The sequence below is a fragment of the Oncorhynchus mykiss genome, chromosome 3 (assembly GCF_057628025.1).
Source record: "Oncorhynchus mykiss isolate SJ-2025 chromosome 3, ASM5762802v1, whole genome shotgun sequence".
NCBI lineage: Eukaryota > Metazoa > Chordata > Actinopteri > Salmoniformes > Salmonidae > Oncorhynchus > Oncorhynchus mykiss.
This window is the reverse complement of record NC_143024.1, coordinates 41,736,251-41,750,666: the sequence shown is the minus strand read 5'-3', so window position 1 is coordinate 41,750,666 and position 14,416 is coordinate 41,736,251. Positions and strand designations below refer to the sequence as shown.

The 14,416-nt window shown below is 40.2% G+C and overlaps 2 protein-coding genes and 1 long non-coding RNA gene across 4 annotated transcripts in view; 1 reads left to right on the top strand and 2 right to left on the bottom strand.

Annotated features, from left to right (window-relative positions):
• The window catches only part of rpa2 (replication protein A2), a 25,971-nt gene extending 11,555 nt beyond the window's left edge, over positions 1-14,416 (bottom strand). The window contains exons 1-5 of one of the 2 annotated variants that reach the window (XM_090229282.1): positions 13,875-14,416; positions 985-1,070; positions 655-756; positions 389-502; positions 103-177 (exon numbers count right to left, since the gene is read on the bottom strand). In XM_090229282.1, coding sequence (XP_090085408.1) covers positions 103-177; positions 389-502; positions 655-756; positions 985-1,070; positions 13,875-13,953 — 456 coding nt within the window. In that variant the 5' untranslated portion in view covers positions 13,954-14,416. Of the gene's footprint in view, positions 1-102; positions 178-388; positions 503-654; positions 757-984; positions 1,071-1,660; positions 1,968-13,874 lie in introns of those variants that run through there. The other variant, XM_021595633.3, reaches the window with a different exon arrangement.
• LOC149984544 (uncharacterized) lies at positions 4,539-8,631 on the bottom strand. The gene is made up of 2 exons (XR_016494624.1): positions 8,413-8,631; positions 4,539-6,576 (listed from the first exon to the last, which is right to left on the bottom strand). It is a non-coding gene; the product is annotated as an uncharacterized LOC149984544 (long non-coding RNA).
• Positions 6,473-12,812, top strand: smpdl3b (sphingomyelin phosphodiesterase acid like 3B). The gene is made up of 10 exons (XM_021595611.3): positions 6,473-6,603; positions 7,590-7,643; positions 8,074-8,249; positions 8,421-8,634; positions 8,912-9,009; positions 9,130-9,273; positions 9,762-9,931; positions 10,192-10,372; positions 10,639-10,772; positions 11,931-12,812. The coding sequence occupies exons 3-10, from the start codon at positions 8,168-8,170 to the stop codon at positions 12,291-12,293; spliced, it is 1,386 nt and encodes a 461-aa protein (XP_021451286.1). The 5' UTR covers positions 6,473-6,603; positions 7,590-7,643; positions 8,074-8,167; the 3' UTR covers positions 12,294-12,812.

Genomic DNA, 14,416 nt, shown 5'->3' with positions numbered 1-14,416 from the left:
TATACATTGAGCTGGGTGAATAGAATACGAATGACAGTCATCCAGGGCTGTGATATGACCTATAGATAAAGGTATGTAGTTGTATGGGAATGATGATCTCACCTGGAAGGAGCGCAAATTGCCAGAGACCTTGACGTAAGTGCCTGGGGGGATGACAGTGCTGTCTACACTGGGATCCTATGGGTGAGGAGAGACAGCAGGGCAGAACCATAGGAGGGCAGAACCATAGGTGAGCAGATTAGCAGTTGAACTCCCATTTGAGTGTAGCATGATGTCACAAAATATCTGTTAATTTAACATTTAGAAATTATACTGCAAGTGTTGACTATACTGTATATCCTTGCTGATCCTAGTACTTAGCAGCCTCAGTTGCCCTGATGAGGATTACCTCTGTATCTACCCACTGCTTCACGTCCATAGGGGCCCCTGTCATGTCATCAACTTTGTACTGGATGTTGGTCATGGATTTGTCAGTGGTTCTGATGATGCCCACAATTGTAACCTAGCACACAAAAAGAGAATACTGTCATGGGATACCAAGGCACTCCTCACACATTTTATTTGTACATAGACTGATTTTAATTTTAATCTTCCATGAGTCACTGTATCAAAACGCACCACCATCCTCATATTTACAGATGTAATTTGGGTTACCTGGGCAACCTCTACCTCTCCCACTTTGAAGACATCCTCCGCTTGGGCAGCAGACATGAGCTGGGACACTGTGCAGGGGACAATCTGTTGGGAACGTTGTCTCTGTAAACATACATACATAGTAAGTCTGAGTAATTCACATTGAGCCAACTTTATCCTACAACAAAAAATAAAACAATGGCAGACAATAGTGCATGGGGATATTTACTGTCTAGCTATTATTTAACTGTTGCCCATAGGTTATGCTACTAATATTACGATGACAGACCTCTTCCACTTGCTGTTCACTAACTGTGTAATATATGGAGTTGGTGAGTAACAAATACAGACCCCTTTCTTCTCTCCTCCCTGGGAGGCAGCAGGTGATGCGAATCCTCCCGGGGACTGAGTGTATCCACCTCCCATGTTTGATCCCCCTACATGAAATGGCAGTGTTTTTTAAATTTAACTAGGCAAGTCAGTTAGGAACAAATTATAATGTACAATTACGGCCTACACCGGCCAAACCCAGACGACGCTGGACCAATTGAGAGTCCCATAATGCTGCGCACAATCACTGCCGGTTGTGACAATGAGACAACTGCAGCAATATAATCCACTCTCTGACTAAAACCATGTAAACAAGCTTGCATTACTAGCTAACGACGTCAGGTAGCTTATGGATGGAGACTACACACAACGTTATTAACTAGCGAGCCACATAAGTTTACGTTAGTTAGCTGACAAAAGCACGACAGTAACTAGTTAGAGTCAACGTTACCTAGCTAACGTTTGCTACTGTTGTTTCTCGTTACTGTACGACAAAAAGCTAGGTGCCTTGTGGTTTACAGAAGAAATACAGCCAAGTCAGCTACGGTAGCTAGCTAGGCACCCAAACTTTGCACAACAAAACAGAGAGCTGGCTACAGTAACTAGCTAGCAAGCTAACGTTATTCACAACAACCATGCAGCGCTTTTGAGCTATTGTTGACAGCCATAGAAAACAATGCTACAAAGACAAACTCACCTTGGTTCCACATGGTGCCGTTAGTTTACGTTATAGGATAAAATAATGTTTAAACAGGTGGCAAGACAATAACGTATAAAAAGTATTCACAACGATTCCTTCCCCTGTACAATTCCGCGCGTTGACAGTATAGAACGCATGCGCCCTACAGAAAGGCCGCGAAATCCATTGTCCAATGAGATTCTCTGACAAGATTTGGTTGCTACACTAATGAACATGCGAGATTGCAAGACGCACTAGCATACCCAGAGATACACTACACGGGTATGTGGACACCCATCTACTTCAATGACCCAAGTCTTTTCTTGCAAAAATATCTTTAGCTAACGATTTTATGTTTTCAATGAGAGTAGTATCTTTAAGAAGTGTGTTGTTTAATTTCCAGTATCTTCGAGTACCTTCTGATTTTTTAGTAGCTTGTAAATGCAGGGAAATCAAGTGATGATCAGAAAAGGGAGCCAACTGATGATCTACATCTATAACAAAGTGTAACAAAAAAAGAGGAAATTATGAATAAATCTATTCTAGATTTACGTGACATAGTTTTGTTGGTCCAGGTATAACCCTTTTTTTAAAATAACGCCAGGCATCCTCAACACAGAGATCCTTAACACAGAGATCCTTGCATAATGTACTGATAACATTGCTATTTTGAGGGTTTTGACTCGTTCTAGGAGGAAAACGATCAGCAGATGCACCAGGTGTTTCATTAAAATCCCCTGGAATAATTAGAAAAGCCTCTGAGTATTTGTTGCTTAAATTCTGTACTTTCCGGGTAAATTGGGTAAAAAGGGTCTTATTAGGAGCATGTGAGTTATGTCCATATACATTACAAATTATGAAAAAAGCATTGTCACGTTTAACAGTTACTATGACCCATCTCCCGTCTTGTGAAGATGTGGATTCTAGAACGTCACCTTTAAACTTGTCAATAAGTGTCAAAACACCAGCAGAATGATTTGATCCATGGCTGAAACAGGCCATATCTCCCCATTGTGCTTTCCAAAAATTCGAATCACTTTAACCCGAATGAGTTTCCTGAAGAAGGACAAAATCTGCGTTACTGCGTTAACAATATAAAAATAAAGCTGTCCTTTTTGTAAGATTTCTCAAACACCTAGCATTCAGACTAACGAAGTCAGAGTGGTAGCCATTAAGAGATGATGATCAAGCTTGACAGTTTTCTAAAGAAAGATAATCTATCTGAAGAAGAGGAGTCTGTATTCAAATCTTTACAACTAGAATTAGAACAGATTAACACGGATCTGGCAAAAGATGCCTTTGTAAAATTCAAGAGCAAAATGGGGGAAAGAAACACTAGTTACTTTTTTGCACTTGAAAAGAGAAACTACAAAATAAAATCTATAACTGCACTCAAAATTAACGATGTTTAATGCAAAGATCCCATTACAATATCATAATTTGTCAATTCCTTTTATGAAACCCTTTACAGCAATTTCAGGAAGATGGTTGTGAAAGCTACATTTGCCACATTCAGAATTATGTCTCTGTAACTGAGGATGATTTCCAATCAGTTTGCGATTCACCTGTGTCAATTGAAGAAATTAGAGAGGCTCTGAATTCAATGAAAAATGGGAAATCACCTGGCCCTGATGGCCTGTCAGTTGAATTCTATAGACAGTTTTGGGGGTTACTAGAAACCCCGATTTTTAATATGTTTCAATATTGCATTAAAAGTAGGGAAATGGTCTCCACTATGAAACAGGGCCTTATTTCATTGATTCCGAAGCCCGATAAAGACCCTTCTCTCATTGACAATTGGGGGTGCCAAAAGATTAAAGAAAGGAATAGATACCATTATAAATGAGACTCAAACACGATTTACGAAGGGCCATCACATAAACTCTAACATTCGTTTAGTCTTGGACCTTATAGATTATGCAGATGCAATTGACTCAGATGCGATTGTCTTATTTTTGGACATCTGTAAAGCCTTTGACACAATTGAACATTCATTTCTCTTTAGGCCTCTTAAAATGTTCACCAAATCCAAAAAGTTTATCAAAGTAATTCGCAAAGATATTTACAAGGATATAAATAATTATGTTACTAAACCTTAATACTTCCAAAATAGTCAGTATCAACAGAAGTGTATGACAGGGATGCCCGATTTCGCCATTTATATTCATTTTGGTTGTGGAACTTCTATCTCTATATATTCTGAATAATGCAAATTTGGATGGCTTAACCATCTTTAACAAAGAAATCAAAATTTCCCAACTGGCTGATGATACTACTCTTTTCTTAAGAGACAAAGACCAGGTCGCCCATGCCCTTAATGCTATAACTGCATTTTCTATTGCATCAGGATTAATGCTGAATGTTTCTAAATGTGAAATCTTGTGTTTATTTGAATCTGATGATAAAGAAATATAAAATATTCCTGTAAAGGACTGTGTTAAATATTTAGGAATACTTCTGCCAAAAAACAAAAGAGCTGAAGGCGGTCTAGAAGTGTTGGATTTTGTTGACATAAATACACTTTCAAGATAAACTGGTTGGAAACATGTTTGATCAATACTGATTCAATATGGTATTTCATTCCAAATAATGTGTTTAATAAGTTGGGAGGTCTTCCATTTTTACTGAAATGTAATTCTATTCCTGAAAGATTACCTGCTAAATTGGCTAGGTTTCACTAACATGCTTTAATGGCCTGGAAAATGTTTCCTGCACAATTTTTCCCCACATAAAGCTCTTTTGTGGAATAATTCAGGCATAACTGTAAGGAATAAGTCATTGTTCTACCCCAGCTGGCATGAGAGGAATATTGACTTTGTTCTTGATGTTTTCGACAACAAGGGAAATGTTCTCACATATGAACAATTTATAACATTAACATTGAAAGAATTTCCAATACCTTTCAGAGAGTTTATTTCTGTGATCAAAGCCGTTCCCAGTGGTCTAACTACATTAATGAAAACTCATCTTAGCTTTGGTAATGATCACAAAGTTGATCCAGAACTGGGATTGGAAGGCGTGGGCTTACTTGAGATATCTTGTTGTAATAAATATATGAGACAAATTCTTCATTCACAAAACCAACAGACACCGAGAGGAAAGTTTTTCTGGAACATGCTTATTCCTGACATTGTCTGGAAAAATGCATGGTTAAGGCCTTACAAATATTGTATACCAAACAAAGTTAAGGAAGTAAAATTTTACATAAGATATATCCATGTAATTCTATGATATCCAAATTTGTGGCTATTGATGATATCTGCGTTTTCTGTGAAAAAGAAGGTGAGAATCTGTCTCACTTGTTCTTTGAATGTAAATTTGTGTCAGAATTTTGGGAAAACCTTGCAAAATACTTATTTACCATTATGAACACTGCCTATGTTTTTAACATGAAAGATATATGTTACTATTGCAATAACAAGGCCACTGAAATGATTGTGATTTTTTTTATTCTTTTTGCCAAATACTTCATACAAAAACAAAAATTCCAAAATTCTATGCCAAAATTAAAATTATTTTTGATTGAATTTAACTTTTTTATTAAAACATTAACCCTAGTGAACAATAACAATAATAAAATGTTCCTAAATCATTACAATAATATTTTTTCAGAGTGATTACAATTGCACAATAATTGTTTTTGTTTTGTTTTTTTTTGTTCCAGAATTTTCTCGTTAATACCTGCGTTCTGTTTTGTATGATATAAGAATGTAAATTGTTGATCTGTATTTTGAATAAAAATAAATAAATAAAAATTAGTATGTGGACACCAGCTCGTAAAACATCTCATTCCAAAATCATGGGCATTAACAAAGGCAACCCGTCATTCAGGGCAGGTGGGCAGAGCTCAACCTGTTTTGAACCCCACCGGTTTAGCTACAAAAATATATATACAGTATATATGTTGTTTTTTTTGTGCCTGTTTCGCATGTTATTTTGGCATTAATTCATGTCACATATCAGTTTGCAAACAATGTAAAATATAAATAATAACCATTGAGTTAATAAAGCTGCATACAAACATGGTCTCTTTTTTGCTTTCTTGAGTAAGGCAGCTCCAAAATGCAGGTGTTTCAGCCTAGCTCAGTGCTTTCTGTGGTGGAGGGGCAGTCCGCTGAATACACAGCGTGTAGGGGTTGGACATCTCTAGGGGAGAGCTTGAAAAGTCATGCCCCTTGAGTGCTGCCATAGGGTTACATTAGAAGTGCCTATCCGAGAAGGCTCAATGTCATAGGCCAAAGATAAAATTATGTCAAATCGCATTATATCTACCGTAGCTTTGATTGGACTGATTGTCAACATGCTTTCAAAATCTTAGCTAGCAAGCTAGCAGTCATCATCATGAAGTAGACAATCTACTGGCAAATCCTTTCCAATCCTTGTCATATGAAGAGAAATTTTAGATAAAACGGCCATTGGATATAATCGGCCATCGGCCATTGGATATAAAAATGACACATCAAGTTGGAAATCGCAAATTCAACATTGAGTGGTTTGAAAGGAATCAGTGGCTAACTGCAAGCATTGCAAAGCAATCACTAGCCTGCTATTCAGTGGAGTGGGTGTGTGGTCCAAGTTGGGTTTAAGGGTTTCTTTTCCAAGCTTAAAAGGGCAAATATTCAACATATGCCATGCTGTCAATCCAGCATGACTTCTGCCGCATTCAAAACCACTGGAAACTCGGAACTGTGAAATCTCAGACTTCAGTGAGTTCAAGACAACTGAACGGTCATCCAACTCGGAATTCCAAGTCGGGAACTCAGGCATCTTTCTAGAGCGCCGACCTGAAGATAACTGACATCATAATTCAACCTTGTTTTTCCCCCCCAGAGTTCCCAGATGTCTTGAAAGCACCATAAATCCAGAGAATGGCAGACTTTGATGACAACGTTTGGTGACAGAATTTTCCAACGAAGGACCACCACGCCACCTTCCTGTTGAAGTGGGCACAGAACAACAAGGTGAGTCCAAAAATGGCTTGTATGCTGCTACATAAATTATGTAATATGCCAGGGAGATATGTGTACTGTAGCTAAGAAAGTAATACTACGTGTACATTGTGTAGTAAGCTGTGCCTCACCCTAATAATTTGGTCCCTTTTCCCCTCATAACTTAGAATACACTGTTCTGACTTGGTGGTGCACATGTAGCCTATAGCCTGTTTCAGAGAAATGTCATCATCGAATATTGTAAGAGCTTTCATTGTCTGTGCTGTGGTGTGGGGAGGATTTCCGCAAGATCAAACATATTTTAAATGTGGTCACCCTAAGCAGGATAGGAGAACTTATGCAGCAGGTTAGGAGACCAAGTTTAAGGTTAGGAAAGGGTTAGGGATAGCAAAATTGAAGGGTAATCTTTCCCTTTCATTGGTCAACTATCACATTTACAGCTACCCCAGTAACCACGCCCTTTGCTTGACAGCAAAACAATTCACATCTCTTGTCCCCATTCGTTTAACACGGAGCGCCTGCTCTCTCTGACCAGCAGAAACACAATTCTCACAAGACCATTTCTGGTTACCTTCACCAATTCCACAGGACCCATCTCTGTTTTCACCCACTATGAAACCACAAATGGATCAGCCAAAAGGCAAGGGTCCCCTTTTTCCAAAAACTTCACTCCTAGTGTCAGTCTTATCTTTATCCTGACCCTCGGTGCAAGCTTCGGGCTCTGAGAACTTCACCACACCTACCACCTCCAATACTTCACCTTCAATCACTTCCATTTCTCCTCCTGTCTTCAGCGCACTCTGCTTACACGTTCTACCATTCTTCTTTAGCAAACCATCTCCCTTTTTTCAGCCATTTTTCACAGACTCAAGCTCACCACCTTCCTCCCTCTCTCAGACCTCCTCTGCCTCTCTTTCCCCCTCCGTATTCCAAGTATACATCTCCTTATGATAATACTGCACTTCTCCTGACATATATCTTGTTCTTGCTTTCTCAAGGGACGCCATTTAACCGGCTGTCACAATCTACGTACAATCAGCACGATCCCCACGGTATGTAGCGCTAAACAATGCATCCCACTTATAATGCAGTTGCTTTGTCTTGATGTTATTTTTCATCAAAAGCTACCGCAACACTTTTCAATTTCTAACAAGAGAGCTCTCTGCCTTCCTTCTCCCTTATCGAATTGGCATGAAAAGGGTGTGTCCCTGTTGCAGAGGACATGTTCTACTGCTGGGTCATCACACTCTCCATTTTATTGGAACCAAATTGCAAAAGAAAACATTACATTTGGTTGTTGATTAGTGTTACAAATTGTATTTGCTACAGGTCACAATACATGTAAGTTTATAGCCTATTTTGACAAATATTTTGAACCATATATGCAGTCTATTAGTAGGCATAATATAATATAGAGATGAATAAGTATAACTTAAACCAGCCCAGCCCTTAAACACATCTGTTTCTTATCTTTCATTTTAGAGACTAGGCTATTCAACTAGGGACATGAGTCATGACTTCATAGATTATGGCGTAATCTATGATATGAAGTCTGTCCAGTGAGTCTACCTTCCCCATGACAGTCACTATGGCTGCGATGCAGACAATCCTCCTGTCCTGTCTTCTTTTCACATGCGGGAAAGTTCTGGGGCTGTCAGGTGAGTGCATAAAATGGCCTAACAATATACATTCAACAATGTAAATAATGTATTTAATATAGCCTGATCAACAATAGAAAACAATGCAGCTATGTGTTGTTAGTTGTTAGATAGCCATTCGATAAGGCTGTAGTCGATCTATCTGCGTGTCATCAGCACTTACTTTTCCAGGAAACTTTTGGCACATCACGGATATTCACTGGGACCCAACCTATAAACACACCGAAAATCCTGAGCTTGTGTGTGCTTCTAGTGGAAAACGTCCTGTGCCCAGTGCGGGACAATTTGGAGACTACCTCTGCGATGCGCCATGGGACCTTATTAACTCCACAGTGTATGCAATGAAATACATTCTGCCAGATCCGGATTTCATCGTCTGGACAGGGTACAACAAACTAACATTTATTTTATGTAGCCCTTGTGTGTGTGTGTGTGTGTGTGTGTGTGTGTGTGTGTGTGTGTGTGTGTGTGTGTGTGTGTGTGTGTGTGTGTGTGTGTGTGTGTGTGTGTGTGTGTGTAAATGTAACTACTTCTCCATTTACCTTCTTAAAGTCAAATGTAGAACATTGATGATTGCTCCCATGTACTGTATATAAAACTACACATGTGATTGACTTTATCTAAAAGAGGCCCCTTACAACAACCTGACATTTGCCCCACAGAGATGACACGCCGCATGTCCCGAATGAGGATCTGGGAGAAGAGGAGGTTCTCTCCATTATCAGCAACCTCACCCACATCATAAAGCTTGTTTTTCCAAGTTTGTCTAACCTCCATTGCTTTTGAGGGGGAAGTCACTCTGGGCCAAACTGAAATATATTTTGTTTTCCTTTTGGATATATTTGTGAAAGCCATATGATCAACTCATGTTACCTTTCAGGTACTAAAGTGTACTCAGCGCTGGGGAATCATGACTACCATCCGAAGAGCCAGCTACCCCCAGTCCAGAACAACATCTATGAACAGACAGCACAGCTGTGGCAGGGCTGGTTGGAACCAGAGTCTCAAACAACCTTCCGCACAGGTAAGCTACAACAGATCCTGCCTAGGTCTGGTCATGTAAAGTAAAAATATATATATTGGTCACATGCCCTGAATACAACAAGTATAGATTTTTACAGTGAAATGCTTACTTATGAGCCATTCACAACAGTTTAGAGTTAAAAGGTAAGACACATATTTGCTAAATAAAAAAAGGAAATAGTAATAAAATAAAAATAATATATATACAAGGAATATCAGTACTGAGTCAATGTGCAGAGGTACGAGGTAGTTGAGGTAATACAGTATGTGCATATGGGTAGGGGTATACCACTTGGGGCCAGTTTCTGGGCCACAGATTAAGCCTTCTGGACTAAAAAGCATGCTCAATTGAAATAATGAATTAAAACAACGTTTTAGTTCAGAGCTAGTGTTAATCTGTGTCTGGAAAACCAGTTCATGGAGTCTGGAATGGAATTAGTCAACTCCAGTCCAAACAGTTGTATTGTCTTTCCCTTTTATTCTTTATAGGTGGATACTATACAGAGAACCTGCTGAACCGACCAGGTTACAGGATTGTAGTCCTCAACACTAACCTATACTATGACCAGAACAAGGTCACAGAAAACATTGACGATCCAGCCGGCCAGTTCAACTGGGCAGACCAAGTTCTTACAGAAGCTGCCAACAACAAAGAAAAGGTCTTACCACGCTCTCTATGTTGCAAGAAATAGCAAGAGAAGATAAGTGCCTAGTAACTCTGCCAGTAAAAGCCAATCATCTGTTAGACATATAGAGATAACATACTCCTGTTTTCTTCGTATGTAGTGGAGGTGATTTGGAATCAAGCTCTCATGAAGAGGTAGCCCTGTCTGAGACTTGTTAAAGCAGATGTTGCATACAGACTTTGAGGATATCCTTTTATGATTTAATTGCAATCCCACACCAATTTCTCTCTTAGGTTTACATCATTGGCCACGTTCCACCAGGGTTCTTTGAGAAGAAGCGGAATAAGCCTTGGTTTCGACCCAACTTCAACAAACGTTACCTAGAACTGATCCAGAAGCATCACTCACTAATTATCGGACAGTTCTTCGGCCATCATCACACTGACAGCTTCCGCATGTTCTACAGCTCAGAAGGTACAGTGTCATTTAACAGAGGCACATACTACAAACTTTGTTCCAAAATCTTAAGACATTCAACATTAGGCAGGGCCATCTGTTTCTGCTCTTTTGCCAACATTGCAATAGAATTGGCAAGAGCACAAACATATCTGGGACCAGGCTAATTTAACATTTGAACATGATTGTTCAAACATTAGATGCAGAGAAAAATGTATGTGTGCTGCCAATTTACAGTACTTGTTCCTCTAATCTATAGTATCTCACCAACTGTCTTTCCCCAGGTTCCCCCATCAGTACCATGTTCCTTACCCCTGGTGTCACTCCCTGGAAGACCACCTTGCCCGGGGTTATAGATGGAGCCAACAACCCTGGGATCCGCGTCTTTGAATATGACACCCAAACTCTTCTAGTCAAAGTAAGAGTTGCTGGACTCTTCTTAAAAGCCCCAAAAATCTGTCAATTTAATGGTTGCTCAGAAACAAAATCTTACCACTCTGCCTCCTCCATTATTGCCTGATTAACACTATAGGGCCGAACCAAACCATACTGTGCTGGCTCAGTTTCAGTTTCTTTTCACATTGCTCTTTCCTGTCTTCCTCTCTAGCAGCACACATGTGGTCGACAACTGTGCTGGATGTGCTACCCTGCTGCTACCAGCTTTGTGGAGTATTTTCTGCTTTAATAATAATAATTTCTTAAACTTCTACAGCGCTTTTCATAAAATAAAAAAAATGTCAAGGCGCTTTAAAAGCAAAAAACTAAATGGAGAAGGTCAGTTCATGGCTTGATCAGATGACATTTGTCAGGGAGATGGCTGATGGAGATGGAGTCTGGTGATTGTCTTGTAGAGGACATGTAGCCACTGGAGTTCTCCTTCACAATGTGTAGCACCCACAACGAGCCGTCGGTCACAGCACTGACTGCATTCCCCCACTGCATCTCCTATTCCTCTCAAGATTAAGGTGACTACTCAATTGATGTTTTCAAAAGCAGCCAGGTGCAAGAAAAAAAGCTGGTAGTGTCCAGATACATCATTCAAGTAAAAAAAATTGCCAGCTAGCAGGGGGTGGCAGGCAGCCTAGCGGTTAGAGCGTTAGGCCAGTAACGAAAGAACCCTGGTTTGAATCCCAGAGGTGAAGAATCCATCCATGTGCACTTGAGCACCGTTAAGTCGCTCTGGATGGAAAAGTGTCTACTAAAATTGAATGACTAAAATGTAGCTGGCCAAGCCAAAAAGAGTTGACCTGCCAGTCCATCTGCAAAATGTGTGGGTAAAAACCATCAGATATAAGCAATAAACACACAATGTTAGCCAAAACAGCTGGTTAAAATGACTACACATTTACAGCAGCTCTGTGCTTAGGCTGCTACTATGGTGCCATGGCTTCTCTCTTTTCCACATTGTTCCCCTTACTTCAATGCTGTTCCCTATTGCTATTTTTAATGATGTAATGTGTGTTCTGAGTGACCCATGTAAAACACACTTTAAATCAATTCGGACTTGACTTCACGAAACTAGACTCGGTAGTGTGAAAAAGGTATTAGTGTCTCCAATCTGTCTCTCAACCCACAGGACATGGTGACCTACTACCTGAACCTGACCCATGCCAACGTGGCCCAGGCACGCTGGGAGAAAGAGTACCGCTTCACTGAGAGCTTTCGTGTGCCTGATGCCTCCCCGGCCTCCATGCACCAGGCCGTAGAGCGCATGGCCAGCGACCGCTGCTACCTGCAGAAGTACTACGAGTTCAACTCAGTCAACTACGACCTGACAGAATGCAACAGTGACTGCCGAGTCGACCACGTGTGTGCTGCTAGAGAGGTAGACTTTGAGAGGTACGAGCATTGTCTGGAGAAAGAGAGGGCATCATCGACTGGTGTTGCCATGTTGTCAGTTCTCTCTGTGGTGATCAGTATTGTCTGGGCAAGCTGTTAATGATCTCAATGTGCACCAGAAATATGGACCCATTACTTCTGGCTGCCTACAATGAAATGACTGAACGGCTGCTCCAATCTATGGAGTCCTTCTCCCAAATGTTGCGATTAAGGACATTTACCTTGAATGATTTAATCAGATAGATGAATGTATCCTTTTCTAACATCAGATCTGTCAAGAATGCCTCTTTTTGAATATAGCAATCAGAATTCACAGATTAACTGCATGCGGTATTTTCCAGTCTGTGCATCTCAATTTCAGCCATGTACCACGCTTGTTAAAGTACGTTATGCTATGAAAATTTAGAAGAAAGTTGTTTAATAGGAAGACCTTTGATTTCAAAACTCTTTTTGTGACTTATTTGAACTCATGTTAATCGGTGTAATTTCTACCACCTGAAAATCTTTTTGATACTCTAGAGAGGCCCACCCTTTGTGGTAGACTGTAGCAAGAATGATCAATGGTTTCATTTGAATTTCTTTCTATATAGTCCCTATTTTAATAAATCACTTAATAATCTTTTGAAGATCGAGTTGGACCTAGGGCTGTGGCGGTCATGAAATTGTCAGCCGGTGATAGTCAAGCAAATAACTGCCGTCTCACGGTAACTGACCATTAATTAACATAAATTGATTTATCTCCTGGCTTCCAGGCATAGCCTTCAAGCCACTGATGCAGACCTTAGGAACATCTACACAAGTCAATTAAATCTATATATATATATATAGCCTACACCATCACAATAAATCCACTATTTATTCGTCTAAAGAAGCATGATATGAAGAAAATGTAGTCTATTTTGTCCTTATGTTTGGCACTAATATGGCTGTAGTTCATTTTGCAGACAAGGTTTTCTTAGAATTTCGTGGCATTATGTTTTATTATTTTCTAGTATGAAGAATACAATTGAACATGGCTGAATAAAATAGAAAGGATATTTTCTCAAATATTTCCAAGGAAGTGTAATGCTCCGGGTGTCGTGGGTGTGGAGTCAAATGCAGGAGACAGAGAGTTCAATGCTGCGCGTCCTTTAATCGCACCAATGCACCACAGGGTGCTCACAAAAACGTTACGTTCCCAAAACACAGGGAATCAAAATGTACAAATGGGACACAACGTGCCTATACCACAGAGCCGAAGGTTTACAATGAAATAATCCCGCACAACAACCAGGCGGGCCGGCTGTCTAATAAAGACAAACTAATTACACATTCACAGGTGCTACCACTCAACATACAAGGAGGGGAAGGAAAAACAATCAGTGGCAGCTAATAGGCCGGTGACGACGACCGCCGAGCGCCACCTGCCCGGGAAAGGGAAACACCCTCGGTCGGACTCGTGACAGGAAGTCCGCACATGCAGCTATTCTGTCGAGCGGTTAATAAACATGTCCTCCTATATGCTTAACTCTAAGTTATTAATGCATCTTTAGTTGTTACAAACCTTGGGCTATATGTTTAGACTAATACATTCTAAGGCTGCATGATGCGACTAATGATGATTTGAAAAAAAGTTACATGAAAGGCATGATTTGTTTCTTGTGCAGGCTGCACACACGTCTTCAAGCTCTCATTCACTCACCATGCCTCAAGTTTCTCGGCAGCACCCCCCTTGTGTCGCCATAACGCCCTCTAAAAAAATCCATAACTTTTGTGGCCATTGTGCCCTTGGGCTGAATATTATAATTATAATTCCCTCCTCCTGGCTGCAGTGCCCCCGAAGCCACTTTCACTCACATGGCTCTCTCATATCTAAAATCTTATTAGCCAATGCCCGTCACGTGATCTTGTCCTTCTCACAGGCATCTCAGCTAATAAGTAGGCTACAAGTGAAGACAGACACATCGGGGATGCAACTGCATGCGTCCCTTTTATTGAATTCCGAGGCGCATATTGAAGACGTTAGAAGAACTGTCCACATTTAGCCTAATTTGTCAGCCAACAAAATGAGTAGGTCTAACAAACAGAAAAAGCACTAGCCTATAGTGCATTCGGAAAGTACTCAGACCCCTTCCCTTTTTCCACATTGTTACGTTAAAGCCTTATTAAAAAATGCCCAATCTGCACACAATACCCCATAATGACAAAGCGAAAACAGGTTTAGACATTTTTGCAAAAAAAAAA